General features: G+C 38.3%; 1 protein-coding gene across 1 annotated transcript in view; it reads right to left on the bottom strand.

Moving 5' to 3' along the window:
- Positions 1-23,592, bottom strand: part of ANK2 (ankyrin 2) — a 198,655-nt gene that overhangs the window by 133,642 nt on the left and 41,421 nt on the right. The window contains exons 3-5 of the mRNA XM_042470313.1: positions 22,236-22,334; positions 20,383-20,481; positions 3,704-3,802 (exon numbers count right to left, since the gene is read on the bottom strand). Of these exons, the coding sequence (XP_042326247.1) occupies positions 3,704-3,802; positions 20,383-20,481; positions 22,236-22,334 (297 nt within the window). The remainder of the gene's footprint in view (positions 1-3,703; positions 3,803-20,382; positions 20,482-22,235; positions 22,335-23,592) is intronic.

The raw sequence follows: 23,592 nt of genomic DNA on the forward strand, positions 1-23,592 counted from the left end.
AAATAGGCAGATATCACTGTTTTTCTTTTATGGGAAGGTTTTATATCCACGTAGAAAAGGCCTCATTCTTTTCATGCCTTCCTGCTTTAGAATAACATAACTGCTATTCTTTCTTAGTATTACCAGATCACAATACTCTAAATTAATCTAAAATGGGGCAATTTAATTAGTCTGGAAAGAGGCTGGGGTTGTGGGCCAAACCATAAGCTTCATATTAATATATTTGAGGTAATATATTCTGGGGGAGTTGTAAATAAAACTGTGACATCTCTGTCACACACACTCTCACACACCCTCGTGAACACACACCACTCTGAGTTTCAAGACATTCAGCAATTCTTTTACGAATACTGTTTTTGTCCAGTTGCTTAGCAACCTCACAGGACTTCATACCCCAGCAAATCTGCAATGGTAACATGATCTCAATCCATCCCAGCAACAGAAAAGATTATTTTAAGAGCCTTCATCCAATGAAATAATATCCACTGAATGAAAGGATGGCAAAACAGCTGTTAATAAAGACTAGCTTGGCTTGAGTGCAACTCCAATAAATGTCATACTATGTAGAATGCCCTTTGGTAGGTTCATGCCATACCACAGCAGGTGTCAAATGACGGAATCGATAAGGGACCACTTCACATTGCCTGACTGCTAAAAGTGGAAAAGCATTGTGGGGATATACAAAGTTCTCCATGTAGAAATACTTGTCCATTCTATTCCTATGGCAGATGTTAACACCATAGTAGGATAAATTAACACAGAGTGATGGAATTTTAGAATGGAGCTATATTACACAGTTTAAGGATTCTTACAATTTGTAGTTTAATGGGGTAATCAGAATTCTTTGTTAGCGAATTCCTATCCACTGCTCTGAACTATAGCAATAGAGCTAGTTATAGCTTGTTTCTATTACTTTATTTGTATCTTGCCTTTCTCCCACCATAGGACTACAAATTGCAGTATTCTATCAACATGCAATTGATTGTTAAGCTTCTATCTAGCTGTCTCTTCCAACTCTATGATTCTATGTATACGTCTTTTACATATGTGAACTTTATTCAAGCCACATATGCCTTGAATATAATTGACTGTAGTATTTGTTTTTAACATATTGATATGCATATGATTGTTGTGTGTTCACTTGTGTATTACTGGTATTTTGCAATACTATTCCTACTGTATTTCTTCATTTATTTAGATTTGCAATTCCTTTTCCTTCTTGCAGTCTGGTTCTTTGTGACACTCCTGTGTAATCATCTATCACACTGCAGCTCCTTTTTTCCCCTATTCTTACATAGAAAACTGATAGATAACTGAAATCCAGGACAAGATCTTTATTTCAGACTATTCATTCTTCCTAAAGATTCAGGTGGCGTTCCCACTGGCCTAAAACGCCGATTGGGATGCGAATTAAGGGGGCATCGTTCCCATTTAACCCTGAATCCGATCTGCATTGCCCCAGAATTGTTCTCATTCAGTTTCAAATCTGATTTGGGTTTTATTGTATAATCCAGATTATATGCCTATAAACCGGTTTAAAAAAATAGTAGGTTTTAACGTGGATTATTTTTGCTCCTGGGGTCCAATTCGCGGTATACGAATGGGAACGACAAGGGTGTCTGATTCGGGAACCTGGAGATGGGAGGAGCAGCGCTCAAGGGGCTGGCCTGGGGTCTTTGTTCTCTTTCTGCATCGCCAGTGCCATTTTCTTCCATTTGCATAGCCTTTACCCCAGTGGACTGCAACCTCCCCTCTGCTCCACATTCATAGACCAATGTGTGAGGAGAGCCATTGAACACCATTTTTAACTATTATTTTTTCTTTTTCTGCCTCTGCCTGAGCCCTTGAGCAGCAGATGGGCTTTGCAGGACATGCCTGCTTGATCGCCCCCCAGACAGCCCAGGGAGCAATGGGGCAGGCAAAGGGATTTGGGGGAATGGAGGCTCCTTCTCTCTTTCACAGAGGAACTATGGGAAGACACAGGAGAGCCTGGACACCAAGGGATCTGAGGGGGGGGATCGAGCCTTCTCTTCTCTCTTCCCCAAAGAGTCTCTCCCCACTGAAGCCCACTGCCTTTCCCCTTTGATTCGATTTACCAAGCCTGGGCTTTGGATGCAGAGTCTCTCTCCACTGAAACAGTAGGTTTTGTGTGTGTGTGTGTGTGTATATATATTTCTAAAGTAAATTATAAAGTAACAACTTTTTTAATTTATGAAAAACCCCTCTGTATTTCAAAACCCACTGTAGAAATAATACAGTTTGAGACCCCTTAACCTGCCCTGGCTCAGGACTAAGGAACTATGGGAACTGTTGTGTTTGTGAGACATTTATCCTCCTCTGCCAGAGAGTGCTGGTGCCATAATAAACTACCATTCTCAGGATTCCCTAGCACTGAGTTATGGCAGTTAATATGGGGAGACACAGAAGAGCAAGGGGTTTAGGACAAATAGAGGCTCCTTCTAGTGTGGGGAGACACAACAGAAGAGTCTTGGATGCAGCCAATTTTCATTGGCTGCCCCCCCCCAAAAAAAACCCAAGACTTGTGACGTCTGAAGCCTACACACTTGATTGACAGCTTGCAGACACAAATGGAAACGGGGAACAAATTAATCTGCTTTAAAATAAAGCGATTTAAAATAAATGGGAACGAAAATAGGGTCTAAATGAATCGAGGTAATTTGCCCGTTTTCATAATGGAAACGATGGAAAAAATTCGAATTATTCCCAGAACATAATCTGAATCAGAATTGCGCCAATATAATCCGTTTTATCTGCCAAGTGGAAACACCCCCTCAGGCTTGTAATCTCAAAGAACTCTTAGTTCTATCTATGGAGATTGTCACACACATTCTTCTCCTGAGCTGGGCACAGGTGTAAACCACTTAAAAACGCATGTTTTTACATGCCCCCATGCCCAGCTCAGAGGCACTGCATACCTGATCCAGACTTCTCTGGATCTAAATAAATGAAGAAACGGGATAGGAATAATATTAATATAGTAGTGCAAAATATCCAGTAATACACAAGTGAACACTCAACATCCATTTTTAAGCAGTTTATGTCTATGCCCAACTCGGGAGAAAAATGTGTGTGATAGTTTTTATAGTCACTAGAGCACAAGTGGCTTCATTGCCTTTTATCAGCTTAGGACAATGATCAGAGTTGAAAACCATGTGTTTGAAGTTACTGCATTTCCTGAAATCTCAGATCAACCAGCTTCACTTTGGCTCAACATTTTCATTAGTCTAGAAACCCAAATCTATTTTTCATCAGTTACTGCCAGCTTTGATCCCACCCATGTATATACATGAAGGCTATGTGTTTTTTATTCTTGCCCCATGTGCATAATGGTTTAAAATGAGCTTTGTTTGTTAAATCATTTCAGTTCTTGTATGCTAATAACATATTTCCAATCAATTATTCTGTCAGTGGATTCCATATTCCCCCCCCTTTTTTTTTTTTACAGGTGAAATATCATCCTAAATTAAGAGTAGGAATTACTTTGAACAAATGGTGCTGGAGAAGACAAAGCTTAAACCTCCTTCCATCTCAACTGGTCTTCCATTGGGACAACTGTTCATAAAGTGTATCAGGAGAAACAAAGAAATGTGTACATGTAGTCTGTAGACTAGCCTTCATGGTATTTTAGAGAAAAGAAATTAGAAACATCTGTTTTGTTTCATTTTTAATCCAAGTACTGTACCTCAGTAGCAGTGCTCTGATTGGCTCCATTTTCCAGAAGGTATTTCACTACTTCAATGTGATTTTCTTGGGCTGCCATGTATAAAGGCGTAAAGCCATTCTGGGGGAAGCACAATAGAAAATATTGCAGTAAGCAATAACAAATAAACAATATAGAGAAAGATAGCAATAAAAAAAGCAAATCCAAACTTTAACAAGTATTATATGTTGGGAAAAATCAGGTAGAATTCTAAAGAAAACAACTGTTCTGCTGCAAAATTCATAGTATGTAAAAATAGTTTTATTGTTTTAATGGATGGTATGCACTGTAAAATACATACATCGAGTGCTACATCAATACCAGACATTGAACGGACTCTTGTCTTGGCAAATAATACCTTAAGGACAGGGTGACCAGATATCCTCCTTTTCCATGACATCTCCTACCTTTCAACCTTCTGTCTAGCTAGGAGGAATTCCAAAATGCCCTCCATTCTGAGCATGACTAAGAATAAGCTTATATTTATATCAGTGATTTTAGCTTTCATTTGGTAATTTCCTACATTTTTCTTGAATGTCCTACATTTTACAGTGCCTTTTCTTCCTTTGAGGTTATGACATCTGGTCACCCTGATTAAGGAGCATAATATAGCCTCTTTAGATCAGTTACAGTGCAAAATATTTTGAGCCCTTTGCAGCCCTCCAGGTGTTAATAACCTACAATTCACAGCAGCCTTAGCCAGCAAAGGAGTTCAACAACAACTGAAGGATTGCACAATCCTCATTCCAGTATTAAAGCATGAAAGCAAGGGGGTTCAGTATTCCCTTGATATTATTTATAATTGATTTTATATTATTATTATTATTGATTTGGTATTCACTAGAAACATTCATTATTCTACCACTTTCTTTTTATGAATGTTGAGAGTGTTAAACTTGTAATGCAGTTTTATTAGCAGAGATGAAGAAAGGAAGACATCTATTTATTTATCCATCAAATACTAATACAAATGTATTAGTATTTGTATTAGTGTTTGATGGATTTTATTTATCACTGAACTGAGATCACCGGACACCGCCATAAAACCATATCCTTAAGAGAAACTGCATATTCAGTAGAATTCTAAAACAGTGCATCAAGCGTATGACTCTTCAAGAATGGCCAGGTCAAATAGCTAATAATATTTGATGGATTTTTAAAAGGAAGTAAAACCTTTGATCTTGCTGATGAGAGACAGAAAATCAATTTTAGTAGATGTTCTGATCAACAGAATATCATAATATTATGAAGGAGTACCAATACAAATAACTTGATAGGAGTGTTATATTCGAATCCCTGGGAATTGCTTGGGTGTGATCACTAAAAAGTTCAATAAAACTCTCATTAGTATGATTTCATCATTCTCACAATGACATAGTTTTCAGACAATAGTCTTGAATAACATATTAATAAAGTAAAAAATATGCCAACATTTAATGTATTTCAGTCACTACAATTTTATAAAAGATCACAATTGCATGTATTTCAGCAGAACTTTTTTCCCCCATCCCTTTAGCTTGATTCAACTACTATGAACAACTAAGAGGCAAATAACAACAATCTAGAACACCTTACTGGTTACATCTCATTGACTTTGGAATTGTACTATATATACATTGTACTATATAAAAGCACAGAAGAACACATATTATGCTTTTGACTATCTCACAGTATAAAAAGCTGATGACATGAATTCAAAGTGGCCAAATTATCTTTGTAAGAGCAAGTCCTGAACAGAAAGCCATTTATGTAATCAGTTATGCGTCTTTATATTTATTTCAGGTTCATTACACAGGTCGAACATTTGTATTTTAATACAGTATATGTATTATATAGAAATGTTTACATGATGACAGTTTCAAATGTTTCAAGTCTTTTGGTCACATTTATGTTCTGTTTTTCGCAGTCAAATGGGTCTTATTATCAACTCAGTGAACAGCAATCAAATGTGTGGTATAAATTCAGTTTCAAAGTCCTACATGTAGAGAAGGGCCCAGGCTTGCTTCCCCAAGCATATGCCAACTTATTTTGTCTCCAGTAACATGTACATGTTAATTAAAAATAATCCATAAAGCAGATGCATTAGCATACCAACTGAGTGTTCCATCATTTCAAATGTCAGCATTGGCCACATCCTAGGTCAATAGCACCATATACACAATATCCTTCCAACACAAACAGCAGGTTTTTCTTGCTCTGATGCGGGATGAAGTCTCCACGGTTTGGTAAAACCTGGAATTCACACCATTACAAAGGGCCAATGGAATGTTGTTATTGTCGTTGCTGCTGCTGCTGTTGTGTTATTTCTGGCATTTCTGACTTATGACTACCTGAGGGGGCTTTCTGGCAGAATATGTTAAGAAGAAGGTTTACTTTTGCTTTCCTCTGAGGCTGAGAGAGTGTGACTTGCCCAAGATCACCCAGTGGGTTTCTATAGCTGATCAGGGATTCAAACCCTGTTCTCCCAGTGTCCTAGTCTGATGGCTTCAATGATCTGAAAAGTTACTGGCAGGAAATATGGTGATGTTGGGAGCTTCATTTGTATACATTTGAAGATTTAAAAAGCAGAGATCAACCTGGGGAGGATACGTTCTTCGTCTCATATGGGCAACAATCCTAGGTCCCACCTTAGAGATAGGATAGATACACTGTGCTGAAGCAAATCAACTGAAATTGTATTGTGTTGCATATCCTTTACAATCAAAGGAAGTTAGAAATTCATTAGCATTGCTGTAGCCTTTATATTAAGTCCATAAACTTCCCTTGCATTTTCCTTCTAAGCTCCGAAGGCAAAGTACCATATATGCTCATGTATAAGTTGGCCTCATGTATAAGTCAAGGGCAGATTTGGTGGACCAAAATTATGGACAAAATCATTAATTTACTTGTTATAGTTTTTCCTTAAGACAAAGATGTTTTTTGGGGGGAAACATACACAAGCATGGGTGGCAGTGACACTGTGAAAATCACAAAGTCTATGCTGCTTTACGATGGTGAGAAAGGAAGGCCAGGAATACTTATTAAAGGAGTCTCATCTGGCCACATTCCCAATGACTCTCTGTCTATGGGGAGCAATAAATGTTATAAAAAAAAGTGGTAAAATTTGGTTCTTCGTTTTGAATAGAAGAGCCAAGGGAAGATAAGAGTAAATAAGGGATGACAAAGTGATACAACCCTGTTACCCATGCTGCTCCATATAAATTTTGGTATAAATGATAACCCTTAATGACCCCTAGATGAACTCTAATAGCCTGTCCACCATTGCCAGCAAGGCATGAGGACATGTACACACACCCCTGAGGGGCAACCACGTTATCATATCTGGGGAAGTCGCATAAGAGGATTATCATAGGACCAGGAAGAGCAAATGTTTGCCTTGCCTGTGGCTTTTGCCCCCTCCCAGGGTCTGTTGTCCGAGCAGCTTAAGACCACTAAGACAATCAGACAGAGACATCCAGGTGAAAAGAAAGTAATTAAACACCTTTGTTCTCACCATCAAGCACCTTTGCCAGACGCAAGATTTTGCCTATAAATATCATCAGGTTTGCCTGTTCACTGGGCCAGTCTGGATTTCAGGGGGAAGCTGTGTCCCCTTGAACCCTGACCTGGCTCCTGAATCCTGGCTCCTGGCCAGTCATTCCATGGCTGAGCCTCATGCCATCCTCATCATATTCCATTTGAATTCCTGGAGGGAGTCTACATTCTGGTACATATCACCCCAGTGATGCCTAAAATCCTATTCCATGCTAACCTATGCTTTTCCTGAGCCTTGTATGTGTGTGTGTATGCTAGTGAATCGCATGTGTTTTTCCCCTTATAAATAAATTGGTTATTAATTCTAGAAGTCTGTCTCAGCTCCATTTATTGGGACCCCCTGGTCTACTCTGTATACATATCGGGAGACGATTCTGCAAGGGCCGTCGTAGCAGGCCCTCCTCTTGCAATATTTGAGCTAATAACAATAATAATAAAATTCCCCTAAACGGACCCTTGGCTACAACCCCTTGACTCCCCCCTCCCCTCCCCCCCAAAAAATCCACAGTAGCACAGAAAAGAACACTGGCAAAAATACTGAACAGTAGCATTTGCAGAAGTCCTGATAATATATTATGCCATATATTACAATTCATTTGCATGCCATAGTCTTGGAAAAAAGCCTATTTTAGAAACAGGACATGACCTCACTTTGCCTGCCATGCATTTGATAAAGAGGGCATAAATGCAATAGCTAGCTATTATAATTAAGTAGTGATGTCATGCCCAGTCTGGAGGACAACTTGGAGGACTCAGAGGATGAGCCAAAGCCTCTGGGACCTGAATGAAGTGAGACTTTTGAGAAGTTGACAGTGATGGATGTGGTGAAATGAAAACCAGAGGTGGTGAGGCAGACAGAAGGGGACTGGAGCAAGGGAGAAGGAGATCTCAGACCCAAATACTACCTTTCTATCCCTTTACACATCCAAATTTATTTTATTTTGCCTCTAACAGTATAGAGATTTCAGGGAGGCAAGCCATTTGTGCAAAATTATATTAACTCTTTATGTTTAACTGTTACAACAGGAAACTCTATAATAATACTTACAGTAGAATGGTTTACTTAAGTCTAGGTTGCAAATCAAACAAATATTATTTCTATTGAGACTTATGCTCTTAAAATTCAGTGACATCATGAAAGGGCAAGCATGATCAGGATTCTACAAACTTTTATTTTTCAGCATGCCCCGGAGCATTATTCTCAGCTGTACTATAAATAAATGCCTCATAAGAGGATTTTATCTCAACAGGAGAGATTCTCTTTTCCTCTCTATGGGGGTGAGTTAAGGACGTAATGCCTACTTAATAAAAGCAACTCACATTTCTTGAGACTTCAAATAGCCATTAGGTTTTTTTTTCTTATATATTTTTGGGTTCTTGTTTTGAGCTTCTAATTAATATTTTATAAGAGGGGAAAAGAACAGTAACAAAAAATAAAACTATTGTCAGATATGCAGATTTGATTTTACAGGGCAGAGTATTTGAAAAAAAAATTCCATTTTGTTGACTTCATGGTAGTCCCATTTAGGCAGTTTGTAACTGAGTAAGGACATGAGGAAGAGCTACATGCTGGCTTTTCTCCTTTCATTGTCTATTCTTCTTACCTAGAAAATTGCTTTCTGAAAAGAAAAGCTTGTTCTGCATGTGATGTCATACTTCAGGGTCTAGTTGTGCTCTGCCTGCAGATTTGGACACAGAGGCCCAACACACACTAGAAATAATCCAGTTTGAAACCCCTTTAACTGTCGTGGCTCAATGCTAGGGAAATCTGGGAACTGTAGTTTTGCAAGATGTTTAGCCTTCTGTATCAGAGAGCTCTGGTGCCACAATAAACTACAATTCCCAGGATTCCCTAGTATTGAGCCAGGGCAGTTAAAGCAACCTAAAACTGGATTATTTCTGCAGTGTGTTTTGGACTTGAGCAGCCAGCACAGGAGCCACTGGGATCAGATACCACCTCTGAACCAGCTATGGCCACTCTGACCAGATGTCCTCCTTTTCTAGGACATGTTCTACCTTTCAACCTTCTGTCCAGGAGGAATTCCAATATGTCTTCCATTTCTGAGCGTGATTAAGAAACTAAAAAGCCCACTGAGAAACGCCACATATGCTGTTCCCCTTTGAGAGATTTGTCTATTTGGCAGCCTGTGCTCACTGCAAATACGGGGGCATGACGGATCCTTCCAAAGTTCTTTTTTCCTAGGAGTAGCAGCAAGCAAGTTTTACTTCCAGAGCTCATGGTACATTTCTTTCTCTGCTTGGAAAAGGGCAGCAAACGTGTTAGGCAATGGGTTGCTTGATGATGCAATGCAAATGTTGAAAGGGTTTTCCCCTTAAGTTCAGCAAATCAAAGAACTAATTTAAATGTAGCTTCAGTCCAGGATTTGTTGCTAGTGATGTATAATTTCAAGGATTTATCCTGCTCAGAGTTCTATAAGTATACTGCAAGCCAACAAGGCATTTTAACAAAGAAAAATTCTTCAGAAAAATACAGTTTATTACATAATAAAATATAGTATATGTAATATAGCTGTAAATACAGCATATGAAATATTTAGATTTATGTTCATGCTTTTTAGATTTTATATTGTAATGTCCTCCTTTATGGTTATGGCATCTGGTCACCCCGGCCATACCTGATGCCCTTGAGACAAACCAAGTGAGCTAGCCATGCTTGACATGCCTGAGCTCACCACATATGACACCCTGGAGCTTACCAGAGTACAACAGGTTTTCCAGCTCTAGGAGCAAAATGGAGCTTTGCAATAGAGCTGGTAGATGCCAAGAGTGTGCTTGGCAAAAGATCCTAAAGAGGAGGCAAAGCACAGAGTGCCAGACTTTAAGGCTTCCCAGTTGGTAAAACCTGGAAAGCATAGTTCTGGACCAAAGAATCATTGATTCAAGCTTCATCCACTTCTGGAACAAAATGGTCATTTTGAGCTTTCCTTGCTGCTGCCCTTCACAGACCTTCTGGACCACCCTGAATATAACATATAATGGGTCTTCACATGATTCAGAACAATGAGCTTTCAGCAGAAATGACAATGGAGACTTATAAACCCCTACTCACATTTTTAAATTAACCTCTGAACAAAGCTTGGAAGATTATTTTCTAAAATGTTATTTGTTTCTGATACTTGTAAGAGTATTTAAACAGTATTTGTTTTCAATTGTGACATATTATGATACTTAAGAACAATCCTGCTGCAATGTTTGTTGCTTTTGTTACTTTTTCAGGGAAGAAATGAAACATACTTTTAAAAGAAACAAGAAAACAATACTGATTGCACCAAAAATTTCACTGTCACTCATTATTCTATTTTGGAAATGTAGGTTCATGGTGCCCTTGCTACCAAATTGTCACTTGTTCTTTCTAATTCTTGTGTCTACGATAAATAAATGTTTTGTCAAAAGTGTATAGGAGATGAGAGCTGTGCTTATGAAAACTGCAAGAAAGCTGTAGGAAGATTCTTCCCAGCTGGAGATATTAAGGGATAAGTGGAATTTTATGTAAAACAATTCACATCATGAAGAGAGAAATTAATTTTTAAAAAGTTGTTTGTAGGGCTGACCTGAAATGATCTGCTCAATTCATCATCTCCTTTTAAGATGGGAAATGGGAGCAGGGAGAATAATTGTTTTTTGGGGAGGAGAAGTAACATTCTGTGATTTTTTTTCTCATATGGGTGCTGTTCTGGTGGCTAGTGCCTTGCTTCCTTATTTTCTCTTTACTTTTCTTTGTTACAAATCTGGATCAATGTGCCATAGATTGCATCATGATCAGCAAATGTAGCAGTTTCTATCTTGTAAAAAGAGGAGAGAAAATAAAAAGATACCGCTTTCATAATGGGGGGGGGGGGGGGGGGGAAAGAAGCCATTACATTAAGCGCTGCCTTCCATGAAACAATTTGCCATATTTTAGATCTCAACATTAATCAAGCAACCTATTTGGGAGAGAATGAAATGTCCACTATCAAGTCAAACTAAGTCAAACTAATTCCAACAATCCTAGTGCAGCCCAACTCAAGGCAGCAATCTGGCTATTTGACATGCCTTTTAATCACAATTCTATTTAATGTGCATCTTTGAAGATATGATCAACAGGAACATGTTTGATATTGCTGTTTTGACTAATTACTTATAAATCATCATCAACAACAATAATAATAATCTCTTTTTGCCATAGAAAGTTAAGATTTAGTGAAAACTAAATTCTAACTTATTAATAATCAATGAGCCCGAACATAGACAGACCAAAATAAAGCTGCTTCAGGTCTCTTTGGAGATATGCTGTTTAAATGACACACACATTTTAAGAGGCCAGAAGCTGCACCAAAGCTGTGCTCCAGTCCTTAGGACTGGAATGTGGCTTTGACATGGTTTCTGGTCTCTTAGGACACATACATCATTTAAATAGCATATCTCCAAAGTGACCCGAAGCAGCTTTATTTTGGCCTGTCTGTTCAGGCCCAATAATTACTTGTATTGATTACTTTCTGAAACTGAAAGTTTGTTATTTATTCATTTAATATCCTTCTTTTTTCCTGAATGGGATTCAAAGTAGCTTGTAGTACAAATATAACAGAACATCTAAAACTGTATGAAATATAGAGCCTGAAAAGACAGGACAAAAGCTGCTTCGGGTCTCTTTGGAGGTATGCTATTTAAATGATGCATGGGTCCTAAGAGTCCGGAGGTCGTGCCAAAGCCACACTCCATTCCTAAGCACTGGAGTGCAGCTTTGGTGCAGCTTCTGGATTCTTAGGATGCATGCATCATTTAAACAGCATACCTCCAAAGAGACCCGAAGCAGCTTTATTTTGGCAGTCTGTAACAGGCCATTGTAAATTAAAACAGCACACCCAGATATCACTACCTTTTTGGTTGTTTCAACAATTGTGTTATATACTCCTTTAAAAAGTATATATAGAATATTGTGATTTAAGATTGCTTCAAAGGTAGACTACATCTCCTATACTGCCTGTTACATGTAACTGCAATATGATTTTAATGGGAAATAATGCACAATGATGCACTAGAATGCCTATCATTTAATGCCTGAGCCTGGTAGGTTTTTTTCTCTGAGTCAATTCTATTTGCATCAGAATTCAGGAACCCAACATCTGCTACAATGACTGTAAGACAGTGCCTGGAACATTTAGTGCTACCAATAAACAGGCTGAAAAACTAGAATATATCATCACATGCACCCTATAAAGGTGGTATTTTATTTTTGGCACTTTCCTCCTCTAAAACTGGATGTTGTAAAATATGTGTCAAAGTCAAATTATAATATTTTATATTGGAAAGATGACACTGCATCTAAGCTAGCTCTGCTTTCCAAGCCTAGTGCCTTCCGGATGTCATTGACTTCAGCTGCCACTATCCCTGACCACAGACCATGGTGGCTGGGGCTAATGGAAGTTGTACTTCAAAACACTTGGAGGGCATCATGTCAGGAAAGGTTGAATTCAACTGAACAAAACTGGAGAATTAAAGTCTGTGGTAATTATTTAATCAGGGCAGAAAAAAACCCAATTTGTTAGCCTTGTGAGCTACAACAGCTTTCTCTAACCTTTACTGTTGAATTTAGAGACATAGCCATGTTAGTCTGGAAAATAAGTATGCAAAGGGATTTTGCAGCAACTTTGAAAGTAACTGTGCAAAAGAAGTTGTAGCATGAGCTTTTTTCACTTGCACCTGAGGAAGAAGACCACATCTACAAAAGCTCATGCTAAAACCTCTTTCTCACAGTCTCAAATATCACCAAGAGCCCTCTGCATATTTTATGGCTGAATTACAGCACTGTAGTTTAAAGACTACACCAGCACTGTATCTTTTGTTTGTTTGTTTGTTTGTTTGTTTTGTTCTAGAGCATTAAAGTGCAGGGTTACAATCCAAATATAAAGGGCCTTAAATTTTGCCCTGGGCTATGGTCTCAATTCAGATTGGACACATTATGCTATGAGTCATTTCTTTTGGTCATTCGTTTTCAATAAAGGCATGGTGACTCTTATCTGGATTGGCACCATGGCACTGACATGTTAAAATCCCTCTATCCCAAATGTATGGTTTTGATTCATACTGTAGCCCTGAACACACCCTAGAGTAAAACAAAAACAAAAACCAACATCCCAACTGGCTACATTTTAGGCTAATGTCTGCTCTGACCTTCAGTTAAGAAGTGTGTGTCTTCAAATTGCCTGCTGACTTATGGCGACCCCATTAATTTCATAAAGATTACTTAGGCAAAGAATACTCAAATGTAGTTTTATACAGCAGAATAAATCAGGGTTTGTGTGGCTATTTTAAAACAGATATCCCAGCTGCATACACTTCCCATCAAACACACCAGACTTTTTTAAAAATGAAAATACAAAGCCTGCTTAGCTCCTTGCTTACATCCTGTTTCATTGGCTCTTTTTTATACAGGAATCAGTAGTGCTTAACCACAGCAAGAATTCATTTATGAATCTACCTTAGTTCAGAACAATTTGGTAGCTTCCACACTAATGTAAATCCCAACTCAGTAACATACCAGTGTATGGGACATTCCTGCTGCCTTATTGAATCTGTGTTGCCAAAATTTGTGACTCTCTAAAACTGGCCTTCACCTGTTTTCACTAAGCTTGTTAGTGTTCACATGGTGTGGTGGTTTGAGTGTTGGACTACAACTTTGGAGAACAGGGTTTGATTCCCTGCTCTGCCATGTAAACCCACTGGTTGACCTTGGGCAACTCTCAGCCCCAGAAAATCCTATGATATGATCACCTTATGGTCACCAAAAATCAGAAATGACTTGAAGACAAACAACAACAATAATAACCACAGGCTTTCAGAAGTGTAGCTATGCGGGAATGACAAAATGAGGGTTTTGCCCTCCAAATAAGAATTCTGCCATACAAATGGAAATTTACTTTTCTCCTCAAATTCCTAGCACAGCAGTAACATAAAACATCCATTGAGCATTTACAAATACAGCTTAAGTGTTCAAAGAAAAGGGCCAGGCAAAATGACCAAGAGAATGCCAACACAGCAAATATGATAGCTCTAGGTGTGAATGATTTTTGGTATCTCTCGCTCTGCAATGCTAGAAATTTGAGGACTGAAGCAAAATCTCACTAGGATGCCACATTCTCATCTGACACAGCAATGCCCTCATTTTGCCTCCTCTTTTGTTCTTACACCCCCAACATACAATACAGTCTTTCACTAATATGCCAATTTAGCCTGAGTCAGATCTGAAGACAGCTGTTTTTCACTGGCTGTAGATAAAGGAACATGGGGTGTGAGATAGGCCTTAAGGCACAAGTAATTCAAGAGTGCATTGAGAACATTTAAGAAGATGCAAGCACATGTTACCTATGGTGAAAAAGAGGACATTCAGATCTAAAAGAAGGAAATGTTGTAATATGTTCCACAGTTTGTGTTTATACTGAATGTTAATTTGTGTGCATTCTGTCCTTATAAATAAACACATGATAATCCTAAAAGGTCTAGTTTCTCTGCCATTTTTCCAAATGAATAATTTACTTTCAACTGCACATTATCGTACCCTCCAATACTTCACAGATGACAGTCAGGATACTTGTGGCCAAGCAACATCAGAGTGTGGTTAAGATGCCAAAAGCTATTAATGAGAAAGAGGACACTAGCTAGGAGAGGATGCAACAGCTTGTTTTTCCAGGTCCACAAGAACAGGCAAGATTCCAGTTTCCTCTCTCCTCTCCCCCTGCTGAGTTAACTGAGTGCAAATTTCTTCTGTACTTTGAACTTAGTTTGCAGCAGATGACATAAGTCTAGGACAAAGGGGAAAATGGAGGAGAAAGAAACTGGTACACTTTTTTTGGCTCAGAAGACCAGTGCCAGCACCAGCACCAGCACCAGAGCAGCTGAGGTGACTGAGGAGGGAGAGGGGCCAGGTGAGAGCAGCACCTTTAAAAACCAGCTTGCTAGCTGTATCCCCAGACGGCCAGTGCCACCACCACCATGTGCAGCTGTGAGGAGGTGGGGACCAGTGAGAGCAGCACCCCTCAGGGCCGGCTCACTGGTGAAGCCTCCAAACCAGCCAGGACACAAGACTACTCCAGCCCCAGTGCCAGAAACATCATACACAGCTGTGAGGAGGCAGGGACTGGTGGGAGCGGCACCCTTCACAGCTGGCTCACCAGTGAAGCCTCCAAGTCAACATGAACTAATATTATAAAAGCTGGAGGATATAGTAGTATAAGGTGGTTCTTAGAATCTGATAGTATTGTTTGATAGTATTTGATAATATTTAATAGTATTGCCTTAATTGTTATCTATTTTATATTTTATTGTATTATAATGAGTTTTTGCTGCTGTTATTGTATTTGTATATTTGATATTGAGTTGAGAGTATATATTAATAGACTTTTAATATTCTTAATTTAATTGTATTTTGATTAATTTAAATGTAGTTAAGGTAAGGGGTTGAATTTTAGTTGTATATTTGCTAATGTAATTATTTATGTCATTGTTTATGCATCTTTGTAAACCGCTTTGATCTGTTGGAAAAGCGGTATATAAATAAAATTTATTATTATTATAAACAGCAGAAAAAGTGGGAAGGCATAAGATTAATCAGGGCTACCCTTGGAGGGTATGCACAGTGCACACTAAACAACAACAACAAGAGGAAAATCCAAACAGCAAAAAAAAAACAAAAAAAAAACACTTGGCATATCATATTCTCACATCCTCTCTTTTTCTGTATCACATAATTTAGACATCATTGATATATAATGCATTTGATACAGGATACTGTTTTGGGCAAAGCCAGGGAAGTGGGACAAGGCTGAGTTCTTACAAGTTTTTAAATGAGGCTCAGAAAGAAAGGTTAGGATCATCTTGTTCCCAAGTTATCATCATTCACTTTCTCTTTGTTACTTTGGGGTTCCTCACAGACACTGTCATTTTTCTATCGGCCATAATTGGAAAAAATGAACTGCTGGAAGCTACAGTAAGAGGGGTTCATGCTGGTCTGCTTTGATTCATTGTTTCCCCTTCCTTTTGTCTCTTGGTTCATTTGTATAATATGTACCTTGAATGTTCAGTTCAAGAAGTCAGCTCTTTCTGGGCTTGCTGCAAACCCAAAAAGTGAGGCCATAAATCTAAATAAATTAGCAACAACTGTCAAATAATAAAACCCAATAATGGACTAACTTATACTGTTCAGCATATCCTGTGCCTCAAACAAGAATTTCCAAAGCTATATAAATGAACAGCTAATGTGACCTCACGCTAATTGGGATTTATTGCAATTCAGAGAGCCATAACACGTTTGTCTGCTTCCCAGATAGCCTGCAAAGAAAAAGGTCTATGTTATTTATACCACACAAATGAATTGATCAGCAAAATGAGTAACTTCCCTTGCACTACATAGATTCCTATATTGTGATATAGAATGAACAGAAGGTTGAGAATATGTGGAGGTGAGAGTAGGAGGAAAGAGTTAGACAGAGATGCAGATTTCCATTTCACTTTCAAGCATCTATGTCTGTCTGCAAAATTTAAGCAAATTTAGCTAGTTTTTAAATGCATTTGTAGATATATTAATGAGGTATCATTAAAACAAGTGCTAGTGTGGTTTTAATGGTTTGAGCATTGGACTATAATCCTGGAGATCAAGGTTTGAATTCGCACAACAGAAACCCACTTGACCTTGGACAAGACACATTTGCTCAACCTCAGAGGAAGGCAAAGGCAAATCCTCTCTGAACAAATCTTGCCAAGAAAACCCATGATAGGTTCACCTTAAAGTTGCCATAAATCAACAACTTGAAGGCACACAATTGCAGCAACCACCATTAAAAAAACACAGCACACATACATTTGCAGAAAGATAGTGCTTTTGTTAATTCCATTCTTCTGCCCAGAGATAAACTTCATAAATGCTGGGGATAATGAGATTGGTACAAGCAGCAGGCTATGGGATTTCATAACTTTTTAGATACAAAACCTCTTGTTACAGAGTACAGTACTGAAATGGCTCCTCCCTAGTTAGTGCAGCACCAGGGAATGTTTATTTATGAGTATTCCAACTGCTCAGATGTTTTGAAACTGCTCATAAGGAAAGATGCTGCTCTGTGGTATTTGTGGAAGGAAGTCAAAGGACAGCAAGTATCCAAGTTCAGCTTTTAGACTGTATCTTAATCTTGTGTCAGCACAGGAGTGGTATGTGTAAATACTGTGTATCTAAGTGCACTACATATAAATAAATGTGTGAATAGTAAGAAAGGAATGTATGAAGTGCCTGAGAGGATGAACTAAGAAGGGACAAAAGAAAGGCATGGCAGATACCTCCTCCTTCACACACTCCTATGGATTTACGTGGGGCTCAACTTACTGTCAATTTACAAAATGCAGCAGCAAATAATGTGACTCTGATGCACCAGGACTATTTTAAAAAAAATGTTGAATGTATTTTCTTTTTCAACCCCAATGAGAATTTGCTTGCAGTGAGTGTTATTATTTTATCTATACTTCTTATATTCACTAACCTGCTTTGATCTACCCTGGAAAAGCGGGCTATTAATATATATATATATATATATATATATATATATATATATATATATCACCCCAATAAGAATTCCAATTTCCTCCCTCAACAGGGCCAACCTATACGTTATATTTCCTAGGGGAAAGGGTACCTACCAAGACAAGAGATTTGTTGGGACATTTTTATCTTAGGTCAAGAACATACTGCAGAAATAATCTCATCTGAGACCGCTTCAACTGCCCTGACTCAATGCTAGGGCTGTAGTTTTGTGAGACATTTAGCCTTCTCTGTCAGAGCTCTAGTGTCACAACAAACTACAATTCCCAGGATTCCCTAGCACTGAGCCAGGGCAGTTAAAGAATCTCAGACTGGATTATTTCTGCAGTGTGTTTTTAACCTTAGTTGTTGCTATTGTCAAAAATAGGTTCTGCATGTGACAAGTGGCTGAAATGTGAGAAGACTGTTCAGGTCACATATAATGCCTCCATTGTAGGTGCTGCCCTGGGTCACATAAGTGTCCCATCCTGGTGTATGAAGTTTAATATATATTCCTTTGAACGTACACACATTACTGCACCATTACATATATTTCTGTACATGTATGTGGTGTGTGTGTGTATCTGTGTAAAGACCTAGATTCACCTGTGTCCTACAGATCTTTGGTGATATGAAGTTCCATGATATTGAACATGTAAAAAATTTTCCATCACACTACAGATTCCGTTTTCTTTAGTTATTTCTGAATTCTTTTCTATCCTTTCCCCTTCTGAAGCCTCTTCTGTTTGCTGGTGTGAGTCAGCAGCTACCAAAATAGATCAAAGAATACTGACTGAGATACTGCAGCACTGCCTTCCATGCAAAAAAAAAGAAAAGAGCACTATTCCAGATGCTCTTTGTAGTTACAGCTTATGAATAACTATTGTTCATTAATGTGACACTCTCATCCTAACTAAAGCTTGAACAAATTTAGGACTACTTTTTACTGTTACTAAATAAAAGACTTAGGGTGTATCCACAGTGAAGAATAAAAGCAGTTTGACACCATTTTTACTGCCATGATTCTATCCTATGGAAGCCTAGGATGTCTAGTTTGGTGAGGTATTCCACTTGGTTTATATGAGAGCTCTGGCGCCTCACCTAACTACAATTCCCAGAAATCTGTAAGATATCATCATGGCAGTTAAAGTGATATCAAACTGATTTAATTCTGCAGTGTATATATGCCCCTGGAGTGTAGTCTATTGGATAGTTTCCCCTAGTAATCCCTATTTATTTATCTTGGCACAACTAGCACTCCTTTTTCCATTGGATTTGTCCATAAGAACATCCTGATAGAGACTGTGCATCAAGGTCATAAGCACACATTTGTATTCACAGAATTGCCCTCAGATTCCAAAATCAGTTTGCAATTCTATAGAGAAATGCTACCTTTTACTCAAATAATAATGAGAAATAAATCAATACAGCATGTGCATTCTTAGTTTGATAACTATTGATCTAGAGGATCAGGCATTTTTTTTTTCTTATCCACTGAATTCAGATCACTATACTCACCTGTAAATACACAAGAGACAAGCTCTGCATATTTGTAAATATACAAGAGTCATGCACTGCACCCTGACATCTCCATGACTGCTCCCAGGCTCTGGAACTCCCTTCCTAGAGAGATTAGACTGCCACATATCTTTTTTATAGGCAGGCATTTAGGCAGCCCCTTGTAGGCTGACAGCTCAGTGGGACATATTGTCAATGGTCAATTTCTGTTCCACACTGAGTTCCACATCTCTAAATGTCAAGTTCTACCTGCTAAGGGAAAGCTCATAATTTTATTGTCTCCAAATTATGACATTATGAGAAGTGACTTTCAGACCTTATTGATGCCAATAAACATAACTGGACAACTATCTAATTTAGCTTTTCCACTTGATTAGGAAAGACCAGAGGTTGAGCATAAGGAAAAATATGATAGAATGAAGATTAAGAGGGGGGAAACCAATATAAATAAAAAGAAGAGAGCCAGTGATAAGCATTGGACTATGACTCTGAAGACCAGTGTACAAATTCTTGCTTGGGCATGGAAACCCACAGGGTAACCTTGGGAAAGTCACAGTGTCTCAGCCTCAGAGGAAGACAAAGGCAACTCCCCTCTGAACAAATCTTGCCCCCCCCTCAAAAAAATTCATCCTAGGGTCACCCTAGGATGACCATAAATTGGAAATAACTTGAAAGCACATGACAACAGTAACAACAGATAAGGTATATGTTTGTTCAGTGCCAGATTGCTCAGCTAAAATGCTGAATATCTAGCTGGTCTGTCATCAAATAAATTGTTGTCTTCATTTCACCAGTGCCTCTATTCTTGAACCCAAATGGGAAAGGGGACAAGTTTCCCCAACACATTCCAACGATCAGTAAGTTTTCAATATTTTCCACAGTGGTGAATAAACAGGGCACTTCATTCTTACTGAATCTGTTTGTGTGTGTGTGTCTGTGTGTGTGTGCGCGTGCAAGTGTGTGTGTTTGCCCAATTACCCTTGCCAACATAAAACAAAGAATACTTTATGCAATTTTAAACTTCAGAATAGAGTCAATGTCTACATACCTGAGACTGTGCATTAATATTGGCTCCTTCCTTAACTAGAACTTTGACCACTTCGCCCTGTCCAGCCAAGGATGCAATGTGCAGTGCAGTGTTACCTTTCTGTTTTGGGAAGACAAAAATACATATGCATTTATATCATTTACTGTACAGCATGGCTCAAAGCAACACCATGATAAACACTGTGCATATTACTCAAAGAGCACTGTTTAAAACTGTGACTGGCAAATTAAATTAATCTTTGGGCTGATTTTCTGCACTTAGAATTCTCTGGGGGCTGTGAGTATGGACAAAATTGGTAATGGCCTGAAGTCCACTTATCATTTTGAGGGGAAAAAACTGTGAAATAATGCAAGTCAGAACAAGTTTGGCTTTGGGGAGTTAGTTGCCACAAAAACAGCTTTGGGCTCTCATGCACCATAAGGCCATGTTTCATCCACACCTAACTGAAAAGACTGGTGCTACAGTATCAAAATCGTTGTCAATACCTTATTTAGTATAAGGTATAAGAGGGGGCCAACTAGAGCATGCTAGGAGACCATTTTGCCCCTAGGAGATATTAGGGGCCACACCCTTCCACCAGAACCCACACGGCAACACACATTCACAGAGAGCATTTAAGGGAAAAACAAATAGGGTGAACTTGGCAGCCACAAAAATGCATTTTGCTCACCTTGGACTACAATATAATTTCTAAAACTGAAGTATTTTTACCTTATTTTTCCCAGAGAAGAAATAAATTCTCCCCTCTCCATTTAAAGTATCAGTATTGTTGATATGTGAATTTTTTTTAATTAACAAAGTAGTAGTTCATAGTTTTTTGTGAGGTATGTGGCCGTGCTCTGGAAGAGTTTATTCCTGACGTTTCACCAGCATCTAAAGATGCTAGCCATAGATGCTGGTGAAACATCAGAAAAAACTCTTCCTGAACATGGCCACATAGCCCCAAAACCCCACAAAAAACTATGGATTCTAATTATGAAAGCTTCAACTTCACAAAGTTGTAATTCCTCCCCTGCCCCACAAAAAAGGAAAATTCTCCACACTCTGACTAAATCCTGGCTTAGTGTTATATGCAAACTGGGACCTTATGTAAAAATTTGATAAGGTTTGCAATGCTTCCCCTAAAACACTTTGAACCTGTATTCTTCTGGGATGCACAGAAGACAGGCAGGCAGGCAAACAGACAGACATTACAATCACAGTCCAGCCTATAGGATGCCAATATAACATTTTGTAGGGTGAGTAGGAAGGAAGGTGAATATAGCAAATTGAATGTGCACAAAAAACATACTAAGTTCTAAAGGACATGTTTCAGAAGCACTGAGTATTATATTTCAATGAACAGCTGACATATTCCCTGTCTTTTCCAGTATTCTCCCTATACAGTATATTAGCATGAGTAAGTTCCATAGGTCCAGAGCCTGCTCTGTCTCTCTGAGCCTTGGAAGGCTTTCTCAATCCCTGTCTCTCCAATGCATCCCCCACCTCCAGTTTTCAATCATTGATTGACTGGTTGATTGATTTGATTTATTGCTTAATTTATTGCTTTAAAGGGTCTTCATTATGAATAGGAGAAGGGGCAATTTCAATACATATTTTAGGAGCAGATGAAATGTTATAGGTGTGGCTATGCAACTTTTTTTTCAAAAGTAGTTTTAAAAAGGCTTCCCCTGGGTCTAAAACAGGTCAGAGAACCCAAAACATGACAAAAGGGATCAATGGCTTATATATATATATGGTATATGTTGCGCATGTGAGAGATTTAACATACACTGGAGGCTGGGCAGGTGCCTGCAGACCATCAGCCATATTTTGCTTGGTCCTGCTCTCTATAAAATCAGTGATAATATTACCTTAGTAGCAGAATCCACTGCAGATCCTCTTTCCAGCAATTCTTGAACCAAACCCACATGGCCTTCTTTTGCAGCAAGGTGGAGAGCGTTGAGTCCATTCTGTAAATCAAGATATTACACTGATTATTCAAACCATACTCCCAATTGGCTCATGAGACACTGTCCATAAATCAGTCTATGAAGATGGAACACTATGGGAAACTGTTGAGGATAGTTTCAGTTTTACAGCAGTTGGTTTAATGGTTAACTTAGGACAGGCTTCTGCAACCTAGTTACCTCCAGATGGTTTGGCTTACAATTCCTATTTGGACATGCTGGCTGGATCTATATGGAGATCTAGGCCAACACATCTGGAGAGACTTTGTCTGGGGAAGGCTGGTTTTTAGATTATTGTACCAACTGTTATCACCTTAACTGATAGCAGATGTCTGTTTTAGTTCTCCAGCATCGTCAAGAGGGTTTTTTCCGCCAACATTGCCCCTGGGTACATTAGTAATAGAGTCATTCCACATACCAACATGCTACTAATGTGAAATATGATTCTGACTGAAGTTCTTCATGGCAATTGCCAACATTGATTCATTTCTTCTTCTGCTGCTGCTACTGCTTTTTAAAAAGGTATTTCGATGATTTTTCAGCTGGCTAACCACCAAGTTAGACTTGTAACTGCTTGTTAGCCAGCTGAAAATGTATTCACCTGTGCCCAATCACTTGTGAGGTTGGTGTTTTATATAAAAACAATAAAACAATAGACTAAAACAATAAAAACCAACAAAATACTAACTGGGGCAGGCTGCCAATACAAGTCCAAGTCACTATGAAGACATAAGATATGTCAAAAATTAATTATCTGTACAAGGTTTGTTTTATTGTAACAGGTTATTTCAAAATATTGTGAAGACACTATAATATGAACAATTTGATTAAAGTTAACTGTACAATTTTTACATGGGTAGTGACCTATGTTTTGATGTTTAATATATGCCATTAATACTTCTCAAGTGAGTAAACTTGCTGAAGCTAATATATGCTTGTTTTATCGGCTTTCTCTAAGAAAGAAGACATTGTAAAGAACATTACAAAAATTATATATTGTGCAATATTATATATGGATTTTTATTCCAAACTACTGTATTCTTATATAAAAACTACCCAGTTACATATCTGATGAAACATGCCTATTACCATTTAATACAGTGCATTTAAATATACATTCCATATATCACTTCATGCATATTTCACATTCATATTTGCTTAGTTATTCATTCATATGGTTCAGCTTTTTTCCTGGGTTTATTTGTATCCTAGAAAACATTTTGTTTGGTAAATCTACTTTCAGGACATTCTTCCTTGTGAA

The sequence above is a fragment of the Sceloporus undulatus genome, chromosome 5, assembly GCF_019175285.1.
Source record: "Sceloporus undulatus isolate JIND9_A2432 ecotype Alabama chromosome 5, SceUnd_v1.1, whole genome shotgun sequence".
NCBI classification, from domain to species: Eukaryota; Metazoa; Chordata; class Lepidosauria; order Squamata; family Phrynosomatidae; genus Sceloporus; species Sceloporus undulatus.